Here is a 22,486-nt window from a genome sequence, read left to right on the forward strand (position 1 = left end):
AATATAATATTTATTTTTCGAATTAATAAACTTGAGTGAAATTATATTTAAAATTTAAAGATCTAGACGAAACTTATCGTATAAACTATATAAAGTTACATAAAATAAATGAAAATATTTTGGACTCCAATAATAATATTATTAAAATATTGTTAACTTTTTTTATATGGTTCCACTATCGATAATGCATCATCGGCACATGCACTCTGACGCAATTATTTAATATACTTAATGAGCTCGTATGCTAGTGGCAACTTGCACCAATTTTTTGAAATTTGTGGTCTAGGAGAGTCACGTCATCTCTCAATGAAGACATGAAACCGAAGACTTGTGATAATGGGTTGCTTATTTGTCAATATCTTGATTTTTTGTTCTTTTTAGTATGCAGAACCAGATTTAAAAAAAAAATTCAACTTTTGAACTGTCATAATCTAACCATTTAAAGCAACTCCTCTGCTTTCCTGCCTTGCTCCAAAATCTTTCTTTCTGAAAGCTTTTATAATAACTCTACAAATCCTCAAATCGTGTCTTTTTCTTCATTTTAAGTATAAAATCACCATGGAATAACTTACCAAAATAACGCATAAATCCATCTTTGGATGATAAAAAAGTTTGGACAAAACATAATAAAATTCCTTAGCCACATTTTGGCAAACACCTTTCAAGCATAATTATTCATTTAGGTAAAATAAGTACTGAATATGCAAATTTCATCCCTACTTGACAACAAATCTCAATAACCTAATTAATAAGCTCCTTCAACCAAAAGTTTACTTCAACCCAAGCAACAGAAGAATAAAAAAGGAGAAAAAAAAGGCAAAACAGCAAGACAAAAAACCATCAACACCAAGCAATAGGATCATGAGGTCTGTTAACACCCATTTTTCATTCAATTCAAAAAATATTCACATTTAACTCATCTAATAAATTATTTTAAATAACAAAAAAGCATGGAACAGGAGTGCATTTTAGTCTGAGAATGAAAGTTTTTTTGGTACCAAATTAACGAAAGGTCTGTCAAAAAATGATGAAGTTTACCTAAATATTAGGTAATGGGTTTCAAGTTCAATAAAAAAGGAAACGTGGCTCTTCATGTAGGCGAGTTTTGACATGTGGTTGTTGGGGGGACTGGCCCCTAGCGTTTCACGGGTTACATTTATCTTGCAGTGTATGGAGATAATAAATCCTTTGCTGGAAAAGGAAAAACAACGTGTTTGCAGATACACTAAGTTGTTTTCTGCAACTTGCGTATTGCACTTCTTGATCTTTAGCCCTCTCTGTTTAGAGTTGACCATTCTTGCAGAGTAGTTACAGAAATTTTCCATGGAAACCCCAAACTTCCTGTTGACTAACGGCAGCAGTTCTCTTTCTCTGACTCCCAAGTATATTCTTCCTCAAGACAACAGACCAAACCTGTCTGAGATATCCACTTTGGCCTCAATTCCAATCATCGACTTGATGGAGTCATCTGCATTAGTTGTTGATCAAATATCCAAAGCATGTGAGGAATTTGGCTTCTTGCAGATCATCAATCATGGAGTTCCCCTAGAAATATGTGACAGAATGATGGCTGTTACCGCTGACTTTTTTGAATTGCCACCAGAAGAAAAGGCACCATTCTTTACAACGGATCACACCAAGCAAGTAAAACTTTTCAATTACTATATTAAAGATGGAAGCCAAAACAAGGTTTGCATGTGGAGTGAATGCTTCTCTCACCCTTGGCATCCCTTGGATGATATCCTCCATCTTTTGCCACAAAATCCTCCTCAATACCGGTATGTCTTCTGGTTTATATATCTTCTAGCTAGCTGTTATAAATAGTCGTGTACTCATGCTAAGTTCTTTATATGCTTCCTTGTAATTGTAAATCTGGAACTGGCTGCAGAGATGTTGTTGTTGAATATGCAAAAGAGATTGGTGTTCTAATGAAAAGGCTATTGAGCTTGATATCTCAAGGACTTGGGCTGGAAAAGGATTGTCTTGAAAAGAACCTTTGTGAGAAGCCTATTCTTCGAGCCCAGGGAAACTACTATCCACCATGTCCAGACCCTGAACTTACATTGGGACTAAATGTTCATACTGATCTTAATGCACTCACAATTGTTAGGCAATCAGAAGGAGTAACTGGACTACAAGTGATCAAAGATGGGGAATGGGTAGCAGTTGAACCTATCCCCAATGCATTTGTCATCAATCTGGGCGATCAGATTCAGGTAATTCTTATGTTTCACAAATTTTAGTAAATATATATTTCATAAATTTAGGAGTAAATTAATAAATACACTGATAGATTTTGAACTCAATTTGCCAGGTGACCCTTTAATGGATATATACATAGCAAGTTTCTTCCAAATTCTAACAGCATATTGATAGATAAATGAATTTGGAACATATTCAAAAGTCACAAATGAAAAAGATGAGTTTTAGATTGCACGTGAAAATGAAGCACTGAGAAAATTTGTTAAAGAGTTAATTACATTTTAGTACCTAAATTTTGAAAAAAAATATACAAATTGGTATTTAAAGAAATAAATAGTACAATTTATACCTTGAACTTTTAAATAGTGTATCATTTTAATCTAAATTTTAATAGTATTAATTTAACTAACTTATATGATATCTAATCAATATAACTTTGTTAAATACATGTTCTTTGATAAATAAAAGTCTTAAATATTTTATAAAATCATCATGTTGTTACATACCACAAAACAAATAATAATTGACCAATCTTAAAAAGTTGTTATGGTTAAAGTAAAATAAATATATTTTTTAAAATTTTTATTAAGAAAAGATGTTAATAATATCTATAATGAATACATAATTTGATAATATTTATCAATTACGAAATATATAAATTGATATGAATGGCATTATTAGAGTTTAGGCTAATATGAAAGATAATTTAAAAGTTTAGCTGTAAATTGTATGTTTTATAAAAATTTAAACTGAAAATTATAGTTTTTATTTTTTAAATACAAATTTATACATTTTTCTAAAATTTAATTTCCAAAAGTGTTTGACTTATTCACGAACTGATGATGGAATTTCCTTTAAATTTTGCCATATTTTGATAGAACAAACTTACATTTTATGTAGAAGGAATTTCATAAATATGATTTAATAAAAAATTCAAATCAATAGATTAATAAAATTTAATATGAAAATCAATACTAAATAAAAATATTAAAAATATTATTTATAATTTAAATTTAATTTATATTTATTCAACGTAAAAATTTTATTAACAAGTTTACTAAAAATAATTATGCAAAAACTTACTATAATTTTTTTCAATTTTATATATTTAATTTATGTAATAAAATATTTTAATTCATGAATTTTGATTTTTGATTTTAATATTTATTTAATCTATGCATAAAGTGATGCTCCAACAATCAAAAAGTAAACCACTATTCCATTATGTGGGGCTAACCTATCTTGCTTATTAAACAGGAAAAGAGCCCACCAAATATCACACTTGGCGACTTCTCCATTAAATTTACTATTTGGCCCCCTTTCCCAGTTACCTGGCTTCGCCGAATTTTCTGTCTTCTTATTGCCATCGCCAAGTTCTTGGCTTCCCTTCTACTTTCTACCACCTAACAATCTAAACCTAAAGACACAAGTTAGGACCACTAAAAGGTATATAATTTATTACATACTCTAATAAACAATTTCTGGGAAATAATTAAACTTTTTTGTAGTCTTCTCAGTTAAAAAAAGAACACTTTTGCTTCTCAAATTCCTTGGGGTCTTTGTTTTCATTTTCGATCCCAGGCCCTGCGGCTGAGATTTTGCTTATTTATGACGAGTAAAAAAATTTATGGTGTGAATGCATGTAGGTTCTGAGTAATGGAAGGTACAAGAGTGCGCACCACAGGGCCGTGACCAATAAAACACAAAAACGAGTATCAGTTGCAATGTTTTATGCTCCAAGCAGAGATGCTATTATTGGTCCCATTCAGGATTTGATTGATGAACAACATCCTCCGTTGTATCGGGAATATCGTTACTCTGAGTTCCTTGAAGAATTCTACATGCAAGAAGGAACAAGGCGGATGGTGAAGGAAATTTTTGAGTTGAAAAATTATAGTAAAGAATAACACTACCCGATTGTTATATTGAATTATGAATATGTCTTCAGAAACTAGCATTGCTCCCATCCAAATCTTCTTCAGACGGAAATAATGGGCCACTAGACTAGAGTTAATGGTATAAATCATGTGCTTTAACACTGACTTGTATGATTGTGGACTTTCAATAATCACGCTTCATTGGAATACGACCTGTAATTGCCTAGCAGCCGCTAACTTTTTTTTTCTTTTTTTTTTTTTTCAAAGAAACGGTAACTTAAGAGATAAGAAAAAATTTAAAATATTAAAATTTATAGCTCAAATATATTAAATATTTTTTAAAAAATGATTATATGAAATAAATTTTGATTTTAATTTTTTTAATCTTTTTTGGCAATGAACTTGTAATTTTCATATAAGATATGATTGAACCATAACCTCAGATTACCTCATTGTGACTATTACACTGTATCTCCAAGAATAAAATTCAGTAATTCTCCTCGAGTCCTTGCCTTTCGGTGCCCCACCAAAACCAACTAAAAGGTGAAAAGCAAGATTGCAAGAGATGGGATTCGTATGTATAAACAACGGCCCAAGATTGAATTAAACAACATTATTATTGCAGTACCAGTTCCCAGTATCATACCAAATGGCCTATGTTCCCCAAGTGCTCGCATTCAACATCCCGGAGGTGAAATTGAGCTCCTCCTCTGGTGGCCGGAACGTGCCTGTGATAGGCATGGGCACTATGGCAGACCCCTTTGATGAAACGGTTTTGAAAGAGGCAGTCCTGGAGGCTATCAGGGTTGGTTATAGGCACTTTGACACTGCCTCGCTGTACAGGTCCGAGAAGCCCTTGGGAGAAGCTTTAGCAGAAGCACTTAAACTTGGGCTTATTGCATCTCGGGAAGAACTATTCATCACTTCCAAGCTTTGGTGCACTGATGCTCATGCTGATCTTGTTGTTCATGCTCTCAAGAATTCTCTAAGGTAACATGTTTTTTCTTTGATTCCCTTAATCAAAGAATATGATCATATTTGTCGCGCATCAAATTCAAGGGTATAAAGCTCGACTGCCGTGAATGCCGTGAATTTAGTTTTCGTGCCTCACGCATAAAATGGGTAAGTTGGAAAAAAAAAAAAAAACCAAAAAAGGGAGAGAAGCGAGTAATTGAATGAGATTGTTGCACAGGGGTTAATTACCCTGCTACTAATCATGAGCTATCATGGTTAATTCCTTCAATAATCTGCAATTAGATAGATCCGTTGCTGTTTTTATGTTAACTAATTAATCGTATTCTGGGTTTTAGGTCCTCGCCCCTGGCTTTTAGAAATGTAGTTTACGGCTGAAATGGACCTTTCTCATCTGGTTTTCTACTTGTCGATCATATTTATTGATAAAACTACATGAAAGATTGCAACTATTCAGCAGTCAATTATTTTTTGCTAGTTGTTATTATGGAGTACTTGACCAGTTCAGATACTACATTTTGGTAATTATAAGAAGGTTATATGTAGGATGCTTCAGTTGGAATACCTGGACCTCTATCTCATTCACTGGCCTCTAAGTGCTAAACCTGGAAAAATTGGATTTCCTGTACCCAAAGAGGAACAACTTGCAATGAATTTCAAGTCAGTGTGGGCAGCCATGGAAGATTGCCAGAGGTTTGGCCTCACGAAGTCTATTGGAGTCAGCAACTTCTCATGCAAGAAGCTCGAAAACATACTCTCCTTTGCTACCATCCCCCCATCTGTAAATCAAGTGAGTCCTTATTCCCTTTTAGTACCTTATTGTCTTTCTTTCTTTCTTTTTCTTTGTCATAAACAAGCAATGATTCAGTAATTCGGAGATGATAATTTGTCGATGTTCAGGTGGAGATTAGCCCTCTTTGGCAACAGCAGAAGCTAAGAGAGTTCTGCAAGGCCAAAGATGTTGTTGTAACTGCTTACTCTCCTCTGGGAGCAAAAGGGACCCGTTGGGGCACCGATGAAGTTATGGATAATGCAACACTGAAGGAGATTGCTAAAGCCCGTGATAAGACTGTTGCTCAGGTTCTAGTGCTTGTTTTCAAGTAGCTTCTTTAATATGTTAATTTTATCGACCAAAAAGAAACATGCCAGTTCTATGCTTAAATATTTTCCTTGTTCTTGGTTCTTTTTAATTTGTATTAATGGACTAAAACATTACAATTATTTGGAGCTTTGGCAGATTTGTCTAAGATGGGCATTTGAGCAGGGGATAACATTCGTGGTTAAGAGCTTCAACAAGGAAAGGATGAAGGAGAACCTGCAGATATTTGACTGGGCATTATCGGAGGACAATTATAACAAAATCAATGAAATTCAGCAGCACAGATTAATGCCTAAACTGGAAATGGTCTCACCTAATGGACCATTCAAGTCCCTGGAAGAACTTTGGGATGGGGAGATTTAACCTTAGCTATCCTATCCTTGCGGTGCTTTTGCAGTTTTTCTCCTAAATTCATCGTTCCTCTTTTTTCTAATCGGTGGCTGCTGCAACACGAATTGTCAGTTGAGCCCAAACCTTCCTCTTTAAGTTTGCTCGTAGTCTATTGGGCTTGAATCAGTTGGGCCTTCCAAGTTGTATTTCCTTGACCTTCTTTAAGCCCTCCATGCTCATAGCCTGTTAAGGTTTAAGTTTTCGAATCTATAATAGCTACTATGATATTGGGCTCTCGAAACTGCAATGATATCTATGTTTATATATATCTAGAAATGAGATTGGAATTTATTCTTTTCACTAAGCCCGGTATGACGTTACTGTTTAAAGTAGTTTTGTATTTAAAAATGATTTTCATCCAATTTTAATCTTAAATAAAAGAAATGTAGCTTTATATTCTAAAAGATTTGTTTTCAAATCCAAATTAAAAAAAAAAATTTTTTCTTAAGAGGTATTTTGTGGTAAAATGATGTGTTTGAAATAGAAAATTATTACATTATATTTTTATTTTTAATATTTTATTATTTTATGTATATTTTTTTAAACATTTCAATTGCTCTAAGTATTTTTATAATAACATCAATATTTAAAATTTTTAACTATAATTTTCTTAGCAAATTTTTTAAATACACTTTTTTTAGTTCAATATTTTTTTTAATCACAATAACAGCACTAAATTAAACCTAAAAGATATATATTTACTTTTGAGTTGAATGTCGATTATTCATTTTTTTGATGAACCTGACCAAATCATAAGATGATTGGTATAACTTATTTTAATAAACTAAAAAATATTTAAAAAATCAAACACTTACAAAAAATTAAAAAAAAAAAAACTCTTTTTTGTGTCAATCCTCAAAATTTTATCTAATTTTTTTATATATTTGATATCATTAAAAATTAATATTTAACATCGAAATTAAGAATCTTAACGTTGTGTCAATGTTAAAAAATTTACCTAAATCAACCCATTGGAGAATTGAATAAAAGTAATCAAATAACAACTCATTTTAATAAGGCGTACCAAATTCTTCTAACCTTTTTTAAATTTGAAGTTTGCAAAATTAAAAAAAAAAAAACAAAAAAAAAAACTACAAATGCATAGGACAAATACTAGAGAAAATACCCAACAAACCCCAGTTTTTGTGGGGATATCACCAGATACTCAAAAGTTTTCAAACCAACAAAAAGTAAAGCTTTCAAATCAAGAAGTCACTTTCTTGGCCGTCAGATTCGAATTCTCTGATGCTTCCATTTTTTCCACTAAAAAAAACCCAGCACCTCTGATTTTTGTATCTAAATCATGATGGTAAAAAGAGCTGACAATCCGCATATTGTAACACGTGTCGAAAATTGGGTGGCCTCAGATGCCGTCAGTTTGCAAAGACAAATCCCTGCAATCAAATATCTCAGCCGTCTTTTTTTGGACCATCATCATCTGACCTGGCGGCGTAAGGTACGTCTACAAAATTTTCAAATTCATGATAATCGCATTGCTAAGATTGAAATGGTAATTGTTAATTTTATTTTTCTCAATAGTATCAATTGATAAGTTTTAGTTATACTAAAATATAATACACATAAAAATAATTTTTATATCAAATTTAAAATTAAATAATATTGATAGTTTTTTTAATTTTAATCAATTTGATGAATTTCGATGAATTATCATATTTCAATTAATACATGAATATAAATATATTTTTTAATTTTTAATTAATTTTTATTATTTAATTATATTTAACATAATAAAAATAAAATTAATTGATAAAATAACTCTTGATATTAAGTTTTTTATTCTTTATTATAACTTATTTTCTTTTATATTTTATTTTTTCAAACCAAAATTTATAATTTACACTTTTATTTTTTAAAACCAAAATTTATAAATATTTTAATATCTTTCAAAAAAGTAATTATGCTCGTTTTATAAAATTAAACAATCGTAAAATCTTGATTAATTTTTTCATCTCTTTATTTTTATCTTAATATTTACATAAAAATATTTATTTAAATATCATATGATCAAATTAAATATTTAAAAATATCATAAAAATTTATGAAATCATTTTTTATACTTTTAAACTTATTTATTTGATTTTTAAAAATATTGCATATTCATTTTGTATATTATTAATAGTATTATAATATATAAATTCATATATATTTATAAATATACTTGTATTAAATCAAAAAATCTAAAATAATATATCAAAATAATTGTCATTAGTATATACTATATTTTTATAAAAAATTGAAATGTTATCCGATATGATATTAATAACTTTAATTAAAAGGATAATATTTTCTAAAAAAAAAGATTAAAAGAGTAATATATATGCAACCATTCTAAAAATTTTTTCTAAAATACTATACAATTTAAAAAATAAATAAAAATCTAATTGTCTTTGGAAAAAATAAGTGTTTTAAATTAAAAAATTATCTTATGCATCATTAATAAATTTTAAAAATTCTGTGATATAATAAAAAGAGTTGTTACACACTCTTTAGAATATTTTTTTAAAAGTTAGTGAAGTTTATAAAAAGTTAAAAAAATAATAATAAAGTATATGATAATATTCTAATCTTATGACGTTTAAAACTATCATGTTTGGGAAACAAACTCCTTTCAAATTATAAGAATCTAATACTGTTACTTTGTTAGCTTTTTTCTTTGATACATTTGATCATTATTGTTCATATGTGTAAGATTCAATAATAAATCGTAAAAACCATTATCAAGGATAGGGATTAAGATTTTTTTGCATAAAAAAATAAAACATATGATTAAAAGTTTATTTTAAAATAATGAAAATAAGGTAAATTTATAGTCGTGATCTCTAAATAGTAGGTCTCAAATCATTTTATTAATATTACCATATGGTTACATGTGTTCCACGTACACGTTATTAATATATTTTTATGTAATATATTTAAATGATAAAATCTTTTAAAATTTGAAAGTTAAATGATAAAAAAATTTTTTTACCTTAATAAAATATTTTGCGAAATATTATCTTTTTGTTAAGTTTTTTCAAAATCAACCCGAATCAAAAGTAAAATGGTGATAAGTACACAATTAGGCCTAAAGCTTAAATCATACCATCACAAGTTATATAAAACTTGTATAAATCCATACAATATAGGATTATTAATTTAATTAAAAAATAAAACTCATATTAATCCAAGTTTTATAAATATTAGTTGGATACGAAAGTAATGAGGCCATCTTAAAATTATTACTGGCTGAGGATAGCAAAGTGCATGGGATCGTCCAAGTGCAGAGCCTCATGGGGCTTGAGCCCCCGCTAGCCAGTAAGATAAAAAAAAATTTAAAATTTTGTGCATTCTTGGTAAAGTTTAAACTGATTTTGTTCATTAGATTATTTGTTATTTAAATTAGCATTGATTTTATCAATTATTGTTATAAAAAATAATCATTTTGAATATTCATTTGTCTAATCAAATGATAACTTAATTTTGTAATTGAAAAATATTGATAATGAAATTATTGTATAATATTTTAAAAATATGACACTGCATCAAAGATAACTATAAAATTTTTAACAATTATAGTTGGATATTAAATTTTATTTTTTTAATAATATTATGTTTTTTTTTTATTTTTTATAATTTAATATATTTAAACTAAGTTTCATTAAGTAAAATATTTGACTTCTGAAACCATCATCTTCTTAATCATAAAACTTGTATAAACATAGACCTTGGCTCATTAGTATAAATTATATATGCAGTTAATTAACCAATAGTGCACTACTTACCATCTATATTCAACATATTCGATCAGCCCTTACCTTAATTTTATTATATTTATTTAATATTTTAATACACATATCTAAATTGTTACAAATAAATCCATTCACTTGTTTTTTTTTTAATCAGGTTACATGTATAAGTAGGAATTAAGATGAAACACAAACTCAATCTCTTTGGATGGGTTATTTCAAATTGAAGAAAATTTGAATCATTTAAGATTCAAATCTTTTAGGTTTGACACTTGAATATTAACATGTAAATATAATATATATAGTGTAATTAACTTAGAATTTGGGATTGTAAATATTTCAAACGATATGAACAACATTTTTCTAATATTTTAACTACTTCCCTGAAACTTTTTATTAAGAGATGAAGTCGGTAAAATTGTTCGAAGGTGGATCATGAGCTTGACAAATAGACAAATTTTAAAAGCAGTTTGTGAATGAAAAGAAAGTCAACGAGAGCAGGGGGGGCAGGGGGCAGCGGTCAGCCGCAACGCAGACAGCACGAGTGCCCTATGGCTACACAGTATACACTAAAAAGGGTCGCATTTAATTAAATCAGCTTTACCTTCTGTATATGTATGATTATTATTATAATAAAAAAAGGAATTTGGCAGAATGAAGATAGGGTTTCAGAACACGTGGCACATGAATGGTGGTTGACTGTTGGAGGCAATATCCTGACATTATATCTTCATGATAACGACGCGTCTTACCCTTTCCTGTTTAAATCCGACATGGCATAAATTACAGTACTTAATAACTACCCTGTTAATTTGTTGCCTTGTTATTTTCTGCTTTTATTTTGCTTAATTTGATTTTATTTTTTTACTAAAGAAATTATAAATTGAAAAAAAATTATAAGGATTGAATTTTAAATTTTATGAAATTTAATTGCGCTCGAGGAAGGTTTAGACTGTTCCTCTCGTTATATATATTATTTTCAATATATATCATCAGTATTTAGTGCTGCCAAATAATGTTTTAAAAATGTAAAATTAATTATTTTTACAGCACTGTAACTTAATCTTATAGGTATAGTCTTTTACTTAGTGATCGCGTTACATATTTTTACTATCAATTTTGCGCATTATAAAGGCTGACAAATTTATTGATTGGGCTGGAATCCAGCCAGGCATACTTTTAAACATGTGGACCTGTCTGCATGGGATATTGGGGCACTTTATTATTATACTTGTTAAATTTGTTAGCTTCTTGTTCCTAGTACGTGGAGCTCCCTTTGTGATGTTAGCATGATGTTTTTGTCCCTTCTATATGTGAGCGTGAAAAACACAAAAAAAAAAAAAAAAGAGAAAAGGAAAATGCAGCATGCTTAACGCGCATTAAAATTTGCAAGCGAAAATGGAAGCAGCTAGCTAGCTACAACCAAGTAATTTATTGGCCTAATTTAATGTGTAGTTCATTATATATATGGACCCTCTAATGGGAGAAAAAGAGGGAATTTTGTTATTAACAATCAATGTGTTTTGATTTTTGAAATCACTAATTTGGAAATGATGGGTATTGACTCTTGACCATCTTGATTAAAGAAATTATACATAGAAATTTCTTTTAAAATAGGAGAATTAAGTAGTATAAATTTGCTATGTGAAAGCAACTAATTAAGAATCAAACAATTAATTTAATTATACTAAGAAAGGCAATAAATATTCATATATCCATGGGTTTGAATTTTCGAAGTTATTTTTTATTCGATTGTTTTTAATAAAAAAAGCTTACTATATTTATAAAAAAAAAAATTACGAAATTTGAACTAAGATAAACCCTACTTAAGTCTTGTACATATTACGTGCTTATCATCAGCTTGCGGAATACTAGAGCATGCTTAATCAAATTGGGCATTTAATTATTGTTTTCTTTTTATAAGATTCAAATTTATCATTATATTTATATGAGTGTGGTTCAAATTCACCAACAATTAGGAACCTAAAATAAAAATTTTTATTTTATTTTATTTTCTTCTTTTATCATGATATTTTTTACTAAATATAATATCACATAATTCATATTTTTATTTTTTTATTGATTTTTTTACTAAATATAATACCACACATCATACTTTTTCAGCTTATCTTAATCCTTTTTTTTTTCCATTATGTTATTTTTAAGATATATTTTTTAACTACAAAACAGTTTCGAATGAAATATTTTGCAGAAAATATTTCAATCATTATATTTTGATTAAATTTGTTTTAAAATTAGAATTACAATGATAAATTTACTCTAATTAAAAATATAATGATAAAATTATACGAATTAAAATATGAATGATAAATTTGGACCTTTCTCATAATTAAAGTGATATACTTACATTTTTTTTACAAGTTTTGAACACTTTGCCAATTAATTAATGCTAAATAAAGCAATAAAAAATAAAAACAGATATAAGAATCTTGAGACGAAGAAAGGAATTAATTTATATTATTAGGCATATATATATATATATATATACACAACTGGAGAAGTGCAGGCGTACCATTTGCAGAGATAAATGCGGAGGAATGATGGGTCATAAATCATAATGTTAGCAGTTAGCATGCATGCATGGCAATGGCATGCAGCTAGCATGCTCAGGTTTAGGCTGCTGTGTTTAGGATTGTTGGATGAGGTTTTTGTAATTAAGGGGGTGGATTTTTGCCACAAGTGGAGAATAAAAGCTGGGTTTAAATGCAGGCTTTTCGTTGAAAGTAGAGGTTGCAGATGCAGATGGTATGGTGATACATAATATCAATTGGGGATTTAGTGTTAGATGGATTAGTTCAGGGGACAGCTTGCTCAGGACTCAGGACACGTCTGAGACAACTCTGAGTAGCAGTGCCTCATGTACCTTGAAAAGTTGTGATCCTGTGCTACCTAAGGAAGGCCTTTAAACACTAGTAATAACTAATTTATTTCTCTCTCTCTCTCTCTCTCTCTCTCTCTCTCTATTAAATAAAATAATAAATATTTCTGAATCCCTTTTTTTATAATTATTTCTGAAATTTTTAAATTTTTAAATATTTTTATTTTATATTTACATTGATGAAAATATGAAAAAATCTGGATGAATTAATTTTTTAGAAATAACTATTTTTTATTGGAAAAGAAACATGAAATTAGTATAGCATTATTGGAGGAAATAATTAATTCCTCTGCTACTTGGCCTTTTGTATGGAATAATATAAATTCCTACTGCCAATCTCTGGCTCAGCTGCTGTCAGGTTAAATTCGATAGATGAGTTTAATACAATTATCATCCTGCACATATCTACATGGTACCTGGAGGCTGGAAGGTATGTACCGGCCAGTTTAAGTTGTGCTGTGACAACCTGAAGCCATTGGTTAACTAATGCTCAAATTGAAGCCTATAGCTTTTCATGGCATATTTTTGGATTAATTGCTTCAGCAAAACTTGAAATCTGATCCTTCACCGTATAATTCAGTTTTAAAAAATGACTTAATTCCCAGCAAACATACTATACTATAGGTTCCATTGATTAATTTTTTCATATTGTGATCAATCTTGATCATCAAACATTGGGTAGCTATTTAGATTACTTTTGGACATTAACCTACCCCTTTTTCTTTTATATCCACGTGCTTAATTGTCTAGTTTAATTATTTCTTATTAATAAATTCAATCTTATTTGATTTATATAATTTTTTATAAGATATGATATTTAACAAATTTAAAATTTAAATTCCAGCAACTGTGACTTTTATTTTTATTTTCAGATTACAGCTTTTTATGTGCCCAAAAAAAAGTATACTCCTATTAATTTACAATTTTCTTCTCATTATTTTTTGATTTTTTGCACAAAATTTAAAAACATGTTTAAATGTGGATTCATAAGTGAAATGTAGGGCTTTGGCTGCAGAATTTAGACTTAAAAGTAAAACTCTTCCGTATATAACTCAACCAGAAATTTTCAAATCTTAATATTGTGATTTAAATAACAAAAGATAATGAGATCCTAGTAATTTTTTTTAATAGAAAATGCTGTAATTTGATAATAAAAAAAGATATTATATACTTTAAAATTTGAATATCACATATATTATAAGTAATAAAAATAATTATATACATCAATTAAATTAAATATTAAATTTTAAAACTCCAATAATTTATTATAACTAGATCTTGTCTTTAACTGAAAATAAAGTATTCATTCCCCGTTAGAATTTTGAAGTCCCAATGAGACTGTAAGACGCTGAGGGGAGGATTAACCTGTTAGCCTTTTTTTTTCCGGATAAAAAATATGAAAGTTCGTGGGACTGAGGAGAGGAGATGAGAGGAGAGGAGTTGTTGGTACAAATGTGGCTGTTGGTGAACAACTTGCGAGCTAGCTACTTATCTCAAAGGTTTACTGTAATTGAGAGACTGGGAGTCTGGGACGGTACTGACTCTTTTTATCTGCAGCAGCAAACGGCCCACTTGATTAATTAGCTTCGTCTAGATATCTATCGACCGTGCATCCTCCTATTCGGGTAAATATTTGTATAATTCTGTATCAAAAATTGGATCGCTACAAACTAGATTTGTTATTGCCAAAAGTTTTCTTCAAGTACTTCGACCAAAAAAAAGAACGTTTCTTCCAGTACAGTTGCTCTTCCTTGGACAAGGTGTAGTTCAGAGTACTTTAGAGTGGGTACAAGATATTCATAATTTTATATAGAGTTGTATCTGAATCTTGATAACCAAACAAAAAGTGTTATATTTGAATTCGAACGAGGACTAGTTTATTCAGATGATAAAAATCGAATAATTTACTAAAAAAAATTTTATTCAATTTTTGTTTTGAGTAATTTTTTATGTTTAATCTATTAGTTTAGTGTAACTTCTTGATAAGATTTATGATATATTTTGATCTTGAAATAAGATTGTTTCCTTACACTGTTAAATAAAATATACTTCTCATAATCAACAATGGAGATTTTGACCGTTGGATTTCATCCTTTAAACAGGATTATAATCGTTAGCCCAAAGTGTAATTGTTAAAATAACAAGGAATATGCAATATAACCATTAATAAAATCAGAAAATTTTCATCATTCTACCATTTTTTTTTTTAATTGAGGCACTTAGACAAAGGAAAAGCAAAAGTTGGTGGCATTTGAACCATTATGGTTGAGAATTGTACAAAATTTAGTCAGAGAATTGTTAAGGGTATAGCTAGCTGGCAAGGAGGGATAAACTATAGTTAAGAGGCATGAAGTGCCTGAGTCATGTTGGGCCTAGAGTTCTCCGAAGGATTGTATTGTTTTTTATCCTTGTCGTGGCAGCAAAAGCAGCAGACGGGTAATATATATATATATATATATATATATGTGCTAACAAGACTAGCAGCCCTTTGAAGGTTAAGCCATCTTCCAGTATCAGTGATAAGTGCTACTGCAATCGCTGTCCACGAATGTCCTCTCATAACTATCTAGTCTCTATCCAATTTTCACCCATCCATGCTATGGCCATGCTCTATCTATCGCTCTGTCTCTCTCACAAGTCTACACATGCCCAACCCAGCTCCAGCTGAGAATCAGATAAGGACACTAGTACACCACTCACATCTGCATTAGCTCTTTTTGCCATTCTGAAAAGGTTTCGGATTTCAGAGATTAGATGTTTTAAAATTACCGTGAAAGAAAGAAGCATCTAATGTGAGCAACGGACGATCCCGTTTTTTTTTTTTTAATTTCCACAATGCCACAGAATTACAGGACTAGCTTCCTCTTTTCTGAATTCCACGAGAGAGAGAGAGAAAGCTAGAGAGAAGGAATCAATCAACGGTTATATATGTGCGCGTGTGTGCTTCATAGCTAGCTAGGCAATTTGGTTATGGTTTCAAAAAAGAGAATGAAAACCCAAAACCGAAAAGAAAGAAACAAAAAAAAAAAAAAAAAGAGCTCTGGGACCCGACAGGAATATTGATGCTGGTCTCATCGAAAGATTTTCTAGCTTCCCAAACAGTGCAAAAGAGAAAAGTGGGGTCTGCAGGAAATTAAATACGCTACTTAATCAAAGCCTTGATGTGTTCTCTTCTTAAAAGGACCCTTGGCTATGAACGGGCGCTTTCACTACATACTAATTGTCAGATTTTGCCACATGAATTAAAGGGTTGTTTTGCAGTGATAATTGCCACGCGTTGCACATGATCCAGACGACCAGAGGAGGGGATTTCGCGATATTCATGTACCATATATATGTTGAGCTTTTCTAAGTGCTGTGGTAGATGGCTAGATTATTGCTAGACCTGTAGCATTGCCTGGGCATTTTTGGATCTCGAAAAGGAGTTTGTGATGTGATCAACCAATCAGGGAGAAACAGAGTTTGTTGTTGACTTCTTCATTAGGGTTAAGTTTAGGGTTTAAACTTTGAGGTTATTGTCAAATTTTTTTACTCAAGGTTTTAATTATCAGTATTTGCATCTGATCTTATCCCATTAAGGACTTTTTCATTTTCAGAATAAGAAAAAAATTTGTAACTCTCCTTATGGTGATGGTAAGAGTTTGTATTCATAATTGATGTAAGAAACAATATTATGTTCTAGTTAGACTCAGACGTATAACTTACCTTATTCAAATGTTGTTGCTTGGAGATAAACGTCTATACTATTATTAAAATTTCTGATTGAGTTTATATAAGGAGTCAAGTGCCATACATCAACTCAATTAGAGTTATTTATTAAAAAAATAAATTATAGGTACAAATGTTTGTTTTTTAAATAATCTATATTATAGATAAAAAAATCCCTCAAAAAGTTTTATGATAGTTGGGCTATATATTTGTAATTTATATGTTAAAGTTATATTTGATGTATAAGATATTGAATATGATATTATGATAATAATTTTATATTATATTTAGTTTGTATATAATTGAAAGTTAAAATTATAAGAAAGATTATCTTCTTAGTATAGGATAATTCAATTTTGTCAAAGTGAAAAGAATTATCTTTAATTTATGAGATTAAATTTATATTTTTTATTATATTCTTAAAAATTATATTAATAATTTAAAGTTTGAAGAAAGATAATTTTGATTAGTAAATAAATTATCCTATTTTAATTTTTACAGACATCAAATATAAAATAAAATATTATTATTTAATCTAATCTTATTCATAATATCATTTTATTTTATCTTATTATAATTTTTTTTATCAAACATAACAAAATAAGATCAACTTATCCACTTAGAGATAATTTTAAATAAATTTATAATTAAATTTTTATTAATTAAAGATAAATAATAAAAAAAGAAAATTCAATTTTCTGTTACTTTCCGAAACGTAGTGAAGGTAATTTACTAGATACTTGAATAAAAAAACTACCCACAACTTTTTTTTCTAAATTTTTTGCTTTGACCCACATTTATAACGGGTGTGTGTCCAATTCTAGTATTATTTACTCGTTAGATTATAATTCGATCACCTCATTATAATTAAATTATAGTATCAAAAGAAAATAATGTCTCAAGATTAACCAAATATATTGATTGCCTTAATCTAAATAAATAAACAAATTGACCTACAAAAGTAATTACCTGATGAGGCATATATAGTTTTAGTCGTTATCGCATGAAATCACAATGTACAGTGCTTCAGAAATCGAAATTCAGAAATTGGTTTGAGCTTTTTATCATCAAAACAATTGTCCGAGTGTTGGCAAACTAGAATTGAATCACTACAATAGAAAGTTGTTTGACATATACTCAGATGAAAGCTTCAATTTATTGGAATATAAGGATTTTTTTTTTTTCCTTTGAAAGAATAGGGTATTATATTCTATGTACATATTTTAGAAGTTAGATCTTGTTGGAGGCCTTTAATTTCTCCCCTCAAAAGAAAGAAAAAATACAAAAAAAAGGGGGAGAATTAATGGGTTATGCTGGAAAAACATAGGTATGACAAAGGACCCACCAATGTTTGGTTTCTCTCTCGTTACATGATGATGTTACAAATATTTTTCTGGAAAAGAGAATTGAATCGGCATAATGCACATCGTACGAACGAAGAATTGATGATTGATCAGTCCTGGTGTCACATTGCATGAAGAGGCCGGCAAGGCAGGGCCGGGCGTGGCGGCATTGTAGCAAACCGTTAAATTAATCTTTGTGCAACACGTCCTAAGGTAACAATTCGACATTTGCATTTTTGAGGAGTAATGTACATTTCCTCTCATATATGTGTTGATTTTTGTGTAGGGAAATTGGACGTACAAATACATAGTTGATGGATAGTTGAAGAGAGATACTATAATTATAAATATAATATAAATAAAAAATATTAAAATTAATAAAAAATTTAAAAATATACTTTATATTTGAAATCTTAATATAAATTATAATTTAATAATTTTAAAGTTATATATATTTAATATACAAAAATTAAGTTATTATTATGGCTATTTAAATTCCATGTGCATGTGGAGCGCGTAAGGTTAGTGGGATGTCTCATATGCTGGCAGTAAAAAGCTGGTTGCTCAATTGATTCTATTTCCTCTGGGTTCTGACAGAATCTCTTCTTGTCGTTGAAAATCTTGCTTCTCACTTTTTCTGGTTGGCGTCTCCGCACCTCCTTTAAAGCCTTCTCTACTCTCCACCGTCATTTACTCTCTCTCTCATATATTAGTATTTCAGCATCACCTTTCTTTTAATGTGACAGCAACTACTAGTTTAAATCACTTGCATGAAGTGACAAATAAGTTGGAGGAACCATTGGTTAAATTGCTAATCCAACGTCACATTTCTTTACCAAAAACCATGTAGGTGCTTACCGCTATCAAACGGCAGGGACATAATGTTTAGAGAGTGTCATTTTACGATGTGAAAGTCTTGATATTCGTATTTGTTAAATATGGCCAATAAATGAGAGAAGAGAGAAATAACAAACCACAGCAAACAAAACATCTGGTTTGTACAAAATATTTGCATGTTGAGGGTAGGTTTTACAAGTCGGGAGAGTATTTTGAGAATAAAAAAGTTTTAAATTTTAATATTCGAATTTTAAATCATTTAATTTTATTTTTTTAAAATAAAATAACAATTTTAAAATTTTGAAAATGTGTTTTTTTTAACGTAATAATGTGGTAGAGAGCTCCTTTCATTGCACTAATCCTCCCTTGGTCAATGAAAAATTCTCTGATTAAAATAAAATCTATTCTATTCTAATATATTGCATATAAAAAATATTTATTAAAATGAGTCTAGTTGATAAACTAATAGTAAAATTTTGATGTATTGTATCAATGTAAAAGAATATTTCAAATAATTTTAATGCTTTATTCTAAGTTTCTACCATGATCATACGTTGACTATATATGGAAGAAAAAGTAATAAAAAGAGAAGTATTGTAGTTAGGGATGGATTCTTAGTTGCTAGTGGAAAGTGAGATTTAGGGCACAGAAAGAGTGTCCAAAAAAGAAAAGCGGGAGTCGGGTTGAACAGAAGAAGATTATGTTTAATGGGCGAGGATGAGTCATGCAATCTAAAGATTTAGATGGTCCCCTGCCGCCGTACGAAGGTGGTGCCACAAAAGACTGACACATCTAATATACCATACAAAAATGACATTATTGATATAATATAGTAGTAGTTATTATTATTGAATTTAAATTTAATGTTCCTAATTACAGCCACAGCTGATTCACGACGGATGCATCAGCATCAGACAAATACTTATTGTGGATGGATGGTCATGAATGTTGGCCAAATTGGACTCTTCATAAAATTCCCTCTTCCAAACTTCTGCTACACGCCCAGTTGAAGGTGTAATTAGATTCAAAAATTTTATCCAACTTCGACCTGGTTCTTTGGATCTAGAGGCTTGAAAATTTTTTAAAATAAAAATAAAAATATTAGTATTTTAAATATATTTTAGAATTAAAATTAAATTTATTAATAAAATAAAATATCAAATCGGGTCTAGACTTCGAAATTTATATCCAAAGCCTGACCCAAGAAATTTTAAAGTAAATTCATTTAATCTAATCTAATGTAGGACTTCTAACTTAATTTATTAAAGATAGTTTAAGGTTATTTTCTCGTAATTAATCACATATATATTGTTAGGTTAGATTTCATTTCATATGTTATGAAACCACATTCCATTTCAAAATTTAAATATTTTATAATACTCTTATTTTTTCGATATTGTTTGCTTATATTCTTATTTTATTAATCACAAATTGTTTGCTTATATATTTTTTGTAATATTAATTTGTCTTTAAGCCCTTGATAAATATACCAAAGATGTACTTTGTGAAGCATTAAGGTTCAGTGTAATTAAAGAACCTTAATTGGTTGACAAATACTACAATATTGAAATGATATTTTTTTTCTTCGTATTAAGAGAGTGGTTCATGAAAGAAACCAAAAGAAGAGGAGTAATTAGTTGATAGTTGAAATCCAAAGATGAGGTTAGGGCAAGGAGGGGATAGAGAAATGGGGGTAATGGACAGCTTCCTCTCTTTTTCTGACTAAAAGGGCGAGGAGGGGGGGGGGTTTCAAATACACAACAACTTTAGTCTGTATCTATTGCCCAACAGAACCTAAAAAACTCATCCCTTAAAGACCCTACCAAAACCCTACATGGGACAAGTCCATGTGACCATAAATCCTTGGTTTTCAAACCCTAAACCCCATCACTAACGCAAGCAAAAGCAAACAATGCCTCAATTCCTTGAAAAATCAATTATTTGCAAAGATATGTCAACGGAAAACCACCTCAAAATGGAGCCAAGAAAATAACACAGACCAAAATGGGAGGAACAACTTCTGAGCGCCGCCAGTGTAATCATTCAGAATGATAATCACAAGAACCAGAGATATATAATAGCTTTTCAACTTCCCAGAAATTTTCTTTTTTTTTTTTATTTCAAATACTTGAAAGAAAATTAAACAACTGAGCAACCTCTATCTTCTATCTTGCGCAAAAATCCGGATTCTTTATTGCATGTTAGATGGAGACGTGTAGACGCAGAGCCTTAAACAGAAATGCATTTGATTTATTTTGTATGGAGTGATTTCCAAGCCAAAAAAAAAAAAAAAGGGAACATATAATTACTACAATATCATTGAAATCTTCAATCCACATCAATCAAAACAAAAGTATTTGCCATTTTCCCCAAAACGACAACCCCATACCCATTCTCTTCTTTTGTTTTTTTTTTCTTCCACACTTTCATTGCTCTCGGAAATAGCCGAAGGCAATTACTTCTTAGCTGGCGGAGGCAGATATCCAATTATATTTTCCTTTTCTTGAATGTCAAAAACATCTTCTTTTGACAGAAATCAAATAGTGAACGTTTTTCAATGTTGATAGAAAAACATGCATAGATTATTAGTAACACTTTCAATAATTTGAAACAAATTAATTCTTGGCTTAAATCTTCTCTTGAAAAATAAAAAAAAAAATTAATATAGTACTTAAATGATGGGTTAAAATTTAAAAGAAAATGCTTTTGGTGTGATGGAGATTAAAAGAGAATTGAGATGGAAAGAGTAAGGCCTTGAAAAGAAAAAGTCTTCGTCTCTGGAGGGTGGTCCGTAACACGCATGAAAGAGGGGGAGTACTAAAAACTTTTAAGGACTGCATTATTTCTGAGAGAACAGAGCAGATGAATTTTTAAAGGACAATTAACAAAAAAACTTCTCACTTCTCCCGTATACACATTGTACAAAGCAAAATTCCTCAAGAAATAAAATGTTACCAGTTAGAGGAAATGTATTCGATAAAAAATTTATATATGATAATAGTGTACGGATTTACATGCTGGCAGTAAGTCACATAATAATAATTTATAAAATATTATTATGTGATATATTAAAAATTATATAAATAACAAATTATTAAGAGATGATTTGAATAGTTGGTGAAATTAATTATAATAAAATTAAAACTAATAAAAAAATTATTATAATTATAATTTACAAAACTTTATGTTAAATAAATTTTATTAAAATTAATATTTAAATTTAATTAATATTACAATAAATTCAATTACATCGCACTACGAGTGCAGTAAAACCCAAACCCGATTTGGTCAAGTGTGGAATATCTTTTAGTCGTTAGAATATTAGGAATAACTCTCTAATTTGAAACCGTATTTTTTGGAATTTTGTGTTTGTAAAAAAAAAAAAAAAAGCATGAATAAAAATGGGTCACTTT

The 22,486-nt window shown here is 29.5% G+C and overlaps 2 protein-coding genes across 3 annotated transcripts; both read left to right on the forward strand.

Annotated features, from left to right (window-relative positions):
- The first annotated feature begins 1,108 nt into the window (after positions 1–1,108).
- LOC111317441 (protein DOWNY MILDEW RESISTANCE 6-like) lies at positions 1,109–4,316 on the forward strand. Of its 2 annotated transcripts, none has more exons than XM_089742954.1 (3): positions 1,109–1,778; positions 1,889–2,216; positions 3,460–3,833. In XM_089742954.1, the coding sequence occupies exons 1-3, from the start codon at positions 1,324–1,326 to the stop codon at positions 3,607–3,609; spliced, it is 933 nt and encodes a 310-aa protein (XP_089599080.1). In that variant the 5' UTR covers positions 1,109–1,323; the 3' UTR covers positions 3,610–3,833. The 2 variants fall into 2 exon arrangements, with proteins under 2 accessions (XP_089599080.1, XP_022775600.2); XM_022919865.2 differs by lacking the exon at positions 3,460–3,833 and adding an exon at positions 3,849–4,316 and having other exon boundaries at positions 1,124–1,778.
- A 278-nt stretch (positions 4,317–4,594) lies between these two features.
- LOC111317443 (non-functional NADPH-dependent codeinone reductase 2-like) lies at positions 4,595–6,840 on the forward strand. The gene is made up of 4 exons (XM_022919866.2): positions 4,595–5,069; positions 5,598–5,841; positions 5,952–6,131; positions 6,289–6,840. The coding sequence occupies exons 1-4, from the start codon at positions 4,729–4,731 to the stop codon at positions 6,511–6,513; spliced, it is 990 nt and encodes a 329-aa protein (XP_022775601.2). The 5' UTR covers positions 4,595–4,728; the 3' UTR covers positions 6,514–6,840.
- Positions 6,841–22,486: the final 15,646 nt, after the last annotated feature.

This window comes from Durio zibethinus, chromosome 2, assembly GCF_047325235.1.
Source record: "Durio zibethinus cultivar Kanyao isolate XHJ-2024 chromosome 2, ASM4732523v1, whole genome shotgun sequence".
Lineage (NCBI taxonomy): Eukaryota > Viridiplantae > Streptophyta > Magnoliopsida > Malvales > Malvaceae > Durio > Durio zibethinus.